Source organism: Euphorbia lathyris, chromosome 4 (assembly GCF_963576675.1).
Source record: "Euphorbia lathyris chromosome 4, ddEupLath1.1, whole genome shotgun sequence".
NCBI classification, from domain to species: Eukaryota; Viridiplantae; Streptophyta; class Magnoliopsida; order Malpighiales; family Euphorbiaceae; genus Euphorbia; species Euphorbia lathyris.
In genome coordinates this window covers 41,125,893-41,135,651 of record NC_088913.1, presented here as the reverse complement: position 1 = coordinate 41,135,651, position 9,759 = coordinate 41,125,893, and the positions used below count along the sequence as shown (strand labels likewise).

The window sequence follows — 9,759 nt, the reverse complement described above, 5'->3', positions numbered from 1 at the left end:
CAATAACATTTTAATGGAACGTATAAGTAATAGATATTTCACTGGTGCAGTGCATTAATGTCATTCGACCAAATAAAATCATGTAATACATGTGTATTTAACTGCAAAAATATGTAAAAAGTGACCAAAGTATGTGACAGTTGGATCACAACCAAAATACACTAACTTTTTTTTTTTAAGGAACAAAATGCACAACTTTAAAATTAGGTCCCCGATTATTTTATAGTACATTGGACTTCTTATTTTTTATTTCAAATCTTTTATTTTTGTCACATTAAATTTGTGTATCTGAAATTATTCTCTTTTTACAGCTCGAAATAAGGTCTTTTATAGTTTCTATATAACCACATCAAACATATAAAAAATAATCGCTTTTAATTAAAAATACAAATTTGGAACACAGATGAAACAAATAACGTTGTATTGATCGAGTTTTATGTTAAAATCCGACTCTTCTGGTTATTAGGAGGTTAAGGTGACCAAAAATAAAATATTAAACCTATAAAATATATATATATATATATTGCAAATAAAAGTTTAGGTAAGAGTAGATCTACCTATTCTCAAAGTCAGAGCAAACCACAGATGATAAACAAAGATTCAACTCCTTACCACTCGAAAGGACCCTAAATACTATGCCTATAAAAATAAATTATTAGGAGGATGCTTTTTGGCTTTAAATTTGTGACGTTAATAAACTTTACATTATGGTCCATATAATTCTAAAAAGCCTATAAATCAAATACAAATATAGGCAATGCATTTAATAAAAATGAAGAAAAGCAAACGTTGAGGATAAGGAACGTAATAACCACATCAAGAAATGTTGAAAATATTCATAATGGCGACATGATGTTGCCAACATGATTTCTTAATGACGTTTTTAACATCCCTAAGAAGCGGTATACCATTTTTAGTTAATATATATAATATGACTTTAAAACTTTCAGGATTATATATCCATCATAGTAAGCTTTGAGGATTATATATCCATCATAGTACACACTTCTCATGTCGAGAACAAGCAAGAAAACGAGAGGGTTAAGGTCCAGAATGTTACCTGAAAGTTGTGTGTCATCAATTCTATCCTTCACATCTCCGCTCGATGCGAGCAGATTATCATCGGTATCATCCACGTTCCGATCAGCTATGGAGTCTGATACAGTTTGGGAAAGATTTCTGCCATCCAATTATGTTGACATTCTTCCAAGACTGGATACCCCCTTGCCCTTGACCTTCTCTTCAAAGAGAGAGCTTTTTCTTCATCTCTGCAATCCACTTCTCATTGATGGTGGTACTAAGGTAACTCTCTCTTCTCTTCTTCACTTGCTTGCATCTGTTATGAAAGATCAAATGATTTGCAATCTAGTGTAAGTAAATCACTTCATCTTGTTCATTGGTCAAAGGCTTAATTCACCATGTTAGCTGCTCAAGACATCTATCCATATCTAATCATGGTGGGGACATAATTTTGACTTTCTACCATCACAAATCTAATCTTGAAAATGTATGTTTGCCTTTTTTATTTCTATAAATGCTTTGTCCAAGTACAAATTTAAAAAGAATCCAAGCATCCTAAGTCCCGAAACTTTGTTACTTTTACATAATGACTCATTCATCTTTAATCTTTACACATCAAACGCTTCATCATTTAAAAACATGTACATTGAGCCTTCATCATTCATAAGCCCACATATTTTCACTTTGATCTAAGGTTCAATTAGGTAAAGCTTTCAAAAAATTCAATATATAGATTTATACACGATCAAGAGCCTCAATGTGTAAAAACAACAAATTTCAATTCAAGGACCTCTTCATCATGCTTTAATCCAATTTAACATAACAAAGACAAATAGGCTTAATACATCAAGGGCCTCTATACTTGTCCAGATTATCCAACTACCTCATTAACCCCTCAACTTGCTTAAAATATCTCATTAGCTCTCTAAGTCTACAAAGAGAGGTTTAGACAAGTTAAAACGTCTATCAATTTAAGCAAGTTCAGGGGGTTAATAGATCATTGAAACCACTTTAGGGGGCTAATAGGTCACTTTGAGCAAGCTTAGAGGGCCAATAGGTCATTGTAAACAAGTTTAGGGGCTAATGAGACATCTCCAAATTTCTAAGGGGCCAATCAAATAAGCTGGACAAGTAAGGGGGCTCGTAATGTATTAAGCCGGAGAAATATGTCAGTCAAGTGTGACATTCATTTAATATATTTTTTTCCTACCTTTTTCTACTTTATTTTTCTTCAGAGCTTCAAGTTAGAGAAATCATCTGGTAAAGTGATCTATATGCTTTCAGCAAGAGAACTTTCAATCACGTGGAGTGATGTCCCAACATATTGGACCTGGATACCTTCAACTGAATCAAGGTTGTTCTTTTTTTCTTACCCCCTTCTATCTCTCCCTTCAATTTCCTTGCAATAGGTTCATAATAACTAATAAGATACTACATATATAGCACAACTAACTGGCATAAAAATTAAAACAAAGGTTGCATACCTGAACATAAGAAGCATATAAACACCTGGTTCATTTTATCTACAGATTTTCAGAGGTAGCTGTGCTCATAACAACATGGTGGTTAGAAGTCCAAGGCAAAATCAGAACTCAAATGTTATCACCAAACACAAAATATGGAGCTTATCTAAAAATGAAAATCTGCAACCGTGCATATGGGCTTGATTCAATACCCACAGAACTATCAGTTGAGGTGGGGAACCAAGTATCATCATGTGTAACTTATCTCCATTGCAAAAATTGGAGGAAACAGCCACAAGTTTCCCTTGAGAATACAAAATATACTCAAATGCTAGAACCGTCAAGGAAAAGAGATGATGTATGGAATGAAATTGAGCTAGGGGAGTTCTTCACAAGTGAATGTGATGAAGAGGTGAAGATGATTTTGATGGAAATTAAGGGTTGTCAACTGAAAGGAGGGCTAGTAATTGAAGGAATTGAAGTAAGACCAAAATTGTGAAGGAACAAAAACTTGTAATTTTCATCTATGAGCTCAGAGTACTGAAACAAATAGCAATACTTTCCTGTAAGATGACAAATAATAATTACCAAGTCATAAGCTAGCACTCCATCTCTCTGTTTTCAAAAAAAAAAATCTCAACTTTGCTGTCACTTTTCTTCTTCTTCTTTTTGTTTACTCGGAAAATAAAGGTATACAACTGGTTTATTTGCCCATTAACATTAACTAATAGACCTCAAAGAAGAGAACCACCAAACGAAAGGTGAGAATTTCGTGCTTGAATACCATATAAACCATAAATATGAAACTGCTCTACAAAATTACATGCAAACGTAGTACCAGATTTACTAGAAAAACAAGAGCCTGTAAATCTTGAATGCTTTGGCCCATGCTATTTATCTGCAAGTAGCTAGCTGAGAAATCTGAAAAACTTGAGCAAAAATCTTATATGCAGAAGATGATATTAGCATTATATCATTCTACATGGAGTATAGGCTACAAAAACCTTACTTTCTCTTCCTATTTCTGAAAAATAGTGCAGTCATCCTAAAGCTTGGATATAGTATATATTCCACATTCAACATTATCCAAGCATCATATATTAAGTGAATAAATTGATGCAGTACTCAAATAGGGTTGTTTCCACAGACAATACAAAATGTAAGAGTAATTACACACCATATCTGCATATCATCAAGAGTTTTACATTGTCCAGTCGTATTACAAAAAGAAATAGTCCCTTCATAACTCAAACACCAATTTGATAATTTGATCTTGTAGCTCAAGGAAAAACCCGCCAATCATGAGAGTATTTACATATAAACCAGCACAAGCTTCAGTTTCAGTTATTAATCCAATGAGAGAGAATAGACTTACTTGCCATTGAGTCTCTCTATGACAGAAATAAGACCTTGTGTTCCCAGATGGCCATCGCCATTTGCCACCATCCCAGCAAACAACTGCTTACCTAAAGCAGCTCCAGGTAACACAGGGACTCTCCCAGCTTCACTCTCTTCCACTACATCTACACCCATACCCATATCCTTCACCATATACTCAGCAAACCCACCAGGCCTAAAGTCTCTCCCAATCATTCTCTCCCCAAACAATTCCATCACCATTGAACCCGCTGCTCCTCCCCTTACTGCATCCATCCATTTCTTCACATCCAACCCTGCCTTCTCTGCAAACATCAACCCTTCACTTAACCCCAACAAATTAGCTCCCACTACAATCTGATTAGCAATCTTGCAACTTTGCCCACACCCCGCCGAACCCATGTAAGTAACTTTTCCTAATACCTCATATAATGGCGATAACCACTTAATAACAGACTCATCTCCGCCAGCAAATATAGCCAATTTCCCATCTCTTGCTCCAATATCCCCACCAGATACTGGAGAATCAACAGACCAACAAGCTTTCGCACGAGCAGCTGTGAATATTTCCCGGGCGAGAGCAGGATGGCTACTAGTGGTATCGACTATAACGCCACCAGGATTTAGTCCTGCAAGAATGCCTTTGCCTTGGCTCTCTAAGACAATTGATCGAACATCTGATGGGTGTCCGAGCATAGTGAAGACAATATCACTACACTTGGCAACATCAAATGGCGAGTGAGCAATAACTGCACCCTTAGACTGCAATTCAACGGCTTTGGACGGCGATCTAGCGTAGATGGTCAGAGAATAGCCCGCGGAGAGAAGGCGAGAAGCCATAGCAGCTCCCATAACTCCGATTCCTATCCAGCCTATCCGTGTTTTGGCAGGAGAGACGGGTTCTAGATAGGGAATCGCCATTGATAATAGTATGGAGGTTAAGCTAGATGATAGGAAATGTTCAGTGCCGCAGATTTTAGTGTTGCAGGCAATGTCGGTAAAAAATTTCCAAATCCAGTGGGTTAGGGACTGGGCAAATTTTTGTTGAAAAAAAAAAAAAAGTAAATGTATATGGTTTAACTATTTTTGCAAACGCGAACCTGTGTTTTTTTTTTTAACAGTTTTAAAATTTAAAAAAAAAAAAGTTAATTTAGTTTTTATATTTATTTATTTTATAAATTAATTTTTTAATTATCTAATTATCACAAATAACTTCAAAAATCAAAAATAAAAATAAAAAATAGCATCTTTCCCATCTTTTTCTAATTTTTTTTATTTTCCTTCCAGGAAAAATTCAAAAAGCATAAACAAAAATTGTAAATATGTTAAGTATAAATTATGAAACGTAATTAAAATTAAAAAACTATAAATGTATTCTTTCAATTGAATTGCATCTCTTAAGGTAAAAAAGTAAACCTAATCTAATAAATAAATCAACACAAAAAGGAATAAATAATAGAATAAATATTTGGGTGTGTAAGGTTGAGAAAAAATATATATATAAAAACATGAATTTGAAACCAAGCTAACAACCAGTTTCAGGAAAGAGATTAGAAATTGAACAGATAAAAAAGTGAATTTAAAACCACTAGTTAAAAAGAAAATAAATAAACAAATCCTAGCTAAAAACAAACACCTAAAGTATAAAAGATGCAACCTAAACTTATCTCGTTTGTTTGCTTGGAGCGGGAGGCGGCAATTTCACAGTAGTTTTTTTTTTTTTAGAATTCTAATTGGATTAGACCATCTCTTCTTCCCCTCCTCAATCATCCACCAGGGTTTTGTATTTCACATATCCTCCAAATCTAACTCTCTTCTCAGATCGACCTGCATCACTCTTATTGCTGCTGTTGTATTCTTCTTCCATTTTCAAATTAAGCCTGCAATTGCCGCCCTCGATTGCTGATACTAAAGCTTTAAGAATGCTCATAGAGGTAAGGATCAGATCCCAGAAGCCTTTAGAAGCAACTGAAGTTGCAGACGGTTTGTAGAAGAAGAAGAGAGTCGGAAAATAAAAAATTAAAAAGAGATTGAGAATATGGTATTTTTTTATTTTTGATTTTAAGGTTTATTTGTGATAATTAGATAATTAGATGGATTAATTTATAAAATAAATAAATATAACAACCAAATTAACTTTTTTCTCTTTGAATTTTAACATCATTAATCAATTTGGCATTTGTTTACTAACGGCGTTTAACACATATCTCTGTTTGTAAAAACAACTACAGGTTCGCGTTTGCAAAATAGATAAACCACGGAAATTTTTTTATACTTATCCCTATATTATAATAACATTACAAATACATCAATATGAATTAAAATTATAGGAACTATCAGTGGTGGAGCCAATAATCAATGTATGGAGGAGCTAATTTTAGCCCTACGACCAATGTCAGGATCGGTTTTATGAAGTTCAGAAGAAGAAAAAAAATTAGTGCAGCTCGTTAGAGTTAGCAGCTAAAAAATGAAAAAAAAAACAAAAAAAGGCCTTCAATACCATAAAACTTTTGTAGTTTTAGTATGTTGGTAGCTCATTTTAAAAGGTTAACATATTACAATATACTAATATAGACTAAAATTAAAGGGCCGATAAAGATCAAACTACTGTTACTCAATGATGGAACCAGCAGCGGAACGGTAGGAATCCTTCACTAGATCCGCGTCTATGGAGAAGTCAAGTTATTACCATTTCGTTCGTATACACAAAATTTGATTAGGATGAATTAATTAATTTTAGACCTCAAAATCCCCAACACATGGTAAAAAATCAACGTTACAACTTTAGTTAGACTTTGTCACTATTGGATGATAAGAGTTTTTCCAACGAGTGGTGAGATGTAAAAATTGAATAACCATTGATTAGTTGTCTTTTTATGATTTTGTTTTTTTACTTTGAGAACCGAAAAAAGAAAGGGTAAATTACATCCATGGCTACTAAACTTTATTCTTTTTAACATTTGACCACTGAACTTCAATTTTTAACGGTATGACAATTGAACTTTACACTTTTTAATATTGGTGGCCACTCAACTTTAACTAACTCCTCAAAATAACCGTTAACGGCCTCAAAATGAAAATAGTTCAGTGATCATACCATTAAAAATTAAAGTTCAGTGACAACAATATTAAACTGGATAAAATTCAGTGGCCATAAAAGTAATTTAACCAAAAAAAAAAGAAGAAAGTAATTTCATCGTCATATTTAATTATTACTAAATTGGACTATCTGAATTAATGTTTTTTTAAAATTGGCCTAGTTAAGTTTTGGCTGGAGCCCGATTTTTATAAAAATGTACTCAGCCCAGCTATAAGTTGAGCACCTTCTTCTTCGTTTGAGAATCAACAAACTAAACCTAATAACCAAATCATGGACGGCGAATAATTTCAGAGGGGACTTTTCTAGGGCAGAACAATACCTCACCAAGGGGTTCCGCCGGAGCTGGGGGGCTTCGGCCTCCCCAAGCTCCGGGATGTCTCTCTCCCCTGGAAATGTTTATAATTAATTTTTTTTTTTTTTTTGTAACAATAGAAGGGCTAATCCCCAAAACAAAATAGAAGGAAAAGAAAGAAAACTAAATAAATACCAACAATCTTCTCAAAGTTATTGTCACTCATATCCTCAAAAATGACATCTTAGAGGCTCAAAGCTTGACATGACTTAAAAAAAAACGAGTTCCGCCTATGAGTTGTCCTATACCCTCCCACACAAAGTAACAAAGTTTTGTTAGTTCCAATTGCCAAATAAGCAATATAATACTCCCAAATAATATCTTACCATAATCTTTTCTTACCTTTTTTTTTTTTTTTTTTAAAACTCATTTACCATAAAACACTATACATCCACTCAATTAATATATAATTAATAATTTATACCTAACAAAATAATTAATTCAATACTTATTATTATTTTTATAAAAAAATATTTATTTTTTTAAAACTCTAATAAAAAAAATATTTATCCAATAAAATAATTAATTCAATACTTATTATTATTTTTAAAAAATAATAACAAAATAGTTCATTGATATAAAAAAAATATTAAAGAAAATTAATTTTTAAATAATGTCATCTTTTTAACTCATAAAATATTTATCAATTCATTTTTTAACTCATAAAACAGATTGATTAATATTTGTACCTTTAAAATATTTATCAATTCTTTTTTTTAAAAACAATTCAGCAAGATAATTTTTAAAACAATTCATTTTTTTAAACAACTATCTCGTCAGAAAAGGGCCAAAATAATATAAAAATAATTTATGGAACTTTTGATTCATTCAAAGTATGTAACTAAAAAGAGTAACAAACTAATTTTGGTGACATACTTCCTAATGGTTGTTTACAATTTATTGAAAAAAGTGACCTCCCACTAGAGGTGCTCTAAAATGAAGCCGTAATAAAACCTCCACTACTCTACAAGCTTAGTGGTATAAAATTCAATGTTACATGCAAACTCACCTAGCGAGCGACTTTCACTATCCCGAATATGACCACCTACGGACACGAAATTGAAATTACCTTTATTGGCTCCATCACAATTGGCTTTCATCCATATTGGCTTCATCACAATTGACCTTCACCCAACCAAATTCCGCGATTTCCAACCACTAAAATCTCCATAGCAACTTTACACAGCCCAACCCCTAACTAGCTTAAGCCTCCCTTTAAACACTTTCTCACTCCACCACCTCCATATCCATCAACAAGTTGTAGTGAACAAAATATTACTAAAATAGCAAACAAGTAAATAATTTATTAAATAACGGAAAAAAAATTCAAAACCAACATTTTATAAATAAAAAATTTCCAATATTTATAAATCTATATATAATATAAAACAGTAACGATGGAGCTGAGGTGTCACTTCCTCCTTTTTTACTGATAAAAAATATAATATATTAACTTTAGTTATATTATTATATTTATTTATAAAAAGATTATTTTATCCGTACTATATCTAAGAGTTCTACATAATTTAAATTAATCCCTAAAATCTCTCTAATTCTCTGCATATCTATATCTAAAAGTTCTACATAATTTAAATTAGTCCCTAAAATCCCTCTAATTCTCTACATATCTATATATAATATATAATATAAAACAGTAACGATGGAGCTGAGGTGTCACTTCCTCCTTTTTTACTGATAAAAACTATAATAAAAAATATAATATATTAACTTTAGTTATATTATTATATTTATTTATAAAAAGATTATTTTATCCGTACTATATATAAGAGTTCTACATAATTTAAATTAATCCCTAAAATCTCTCTAATTCTCTGCATATCTATATCTAAAAGTTCTACATAATTTAAATTAATCCCTAAAATCTCTCTAATTCTCTGCATATCTATATCTAAACGTTCTACATAATTTAAATTAATCCCTAAAATATCTCTAATTCCCTGCATATCTATATCTAAAAGTTCTACATAATTTAAATTAATCCCTAAAATCCCTCTAATTCTCTGCATATCTATATTCTATATAAAACAGTAACGATGGAGCTGAGGTGTCACTTCCTCCTTTTTTACTGATAAAAAATATAATAAAAAATATAATATATTAACTTTAGTTATATTATTATATTTATTTATAAAAATATTATTTTATCCGTATTATATCTAAGAGTTCTACAGAATTTAAATTAATCTCTAAAATCTCTCTAATTCTCTGCATATCTATATATAATATAAAACAGTAACGATGGAGCTGAGGTGTCACTCCCTCCTTTTTTACTGATAAAAAATATAATATAAAATATAATATATTAACTTGAGTTATATTATTATATTTATTTATAAAAAAGATTATTTTATTTGTACTATATCTAAGAGTTCTACAGAATTTAAATTAATTCCTAAAATCTCTCTAATTATCTGCATATCTATATC

General features: G+C 31.7%; 2 protein-coding genes across 2 annotated transcripts; one reads left to right on the top strand and one right to left on the bottom strand.

Moving 5' to 3' along the window:
* Positions 1-972: 972 nt before the first annotated feature.
* Positions 973-3,178, top strand: LOC136226426 (F-box protein PP2-B15-like). Its single transcript, XM_066014898.1, has 3 exons — positions 973-1,302; positions 2,256-2,374; positions 2,550-3,178. The coding sequence occupies exons 1-3, from the start codon at positions 1,012-1,014 to the stop codon at positions 2,980-2,982; spliced, it is 843 nt and encodes a 280-aa protein (XP_065870970.1). The 5' UTR covers positions 973-1,011; the 3' UTR covers positions 2,983-3,178.
* Positions 3,179-3,643: 465 nt separating this feature from the next.
* LOC136226425 (probable 3-hydroxyisobutyrate dehydrogenase-like 3, mitochondrial) lies at positions 3,644-4,957 on the bottom strand. The gene has a single exon (XM_066014897.1). The coding sequence runs from the start codon at positions 4,779-4,781 to the stop codon at positions 3,855-3,857; it is 927 nt and encodes a 308-aa protein (XP_065870969.1). The 5' UTR covers positions 4,782-4,957; the 3' UTR covers positions 3,644-3,854.
* Positions 4,958-9,759: the final 4,802 nt, after the last annotated feature.

Bases quoted from the DNA above. Each gene is read 5' to 3' on its own strand.
- LOC136226425 (XM_066014897.1), bottom strand. From the start codon at position 4,781: ATGGCGATTCCCTATCTAGAACCCGTCTCTCCTGCCAAAACACGGATA.
- LOC136226426 (XM_066014898.1), top strand. From the start codon at position 1,012: ATGTCGAGAACAAGCAAGAAAACGAGAGGGTTAAGGTCCAGAATGTTA. The intron at 1,303-2,255 runs GTAACTCTCTCT...ATTTTTCTTCAG, and splicing joins TCATTGATGGTGGTACTAAG to AGCTTCAAGTTAGAGAAATC. The intron at 2,375-2,549 runs GTTGTTCTTTTT...TTTTATCTACAG, and splicing joins ATACCTTCAACTGAATCAAG to ATTTTCAGAGGTAGCTGTGC.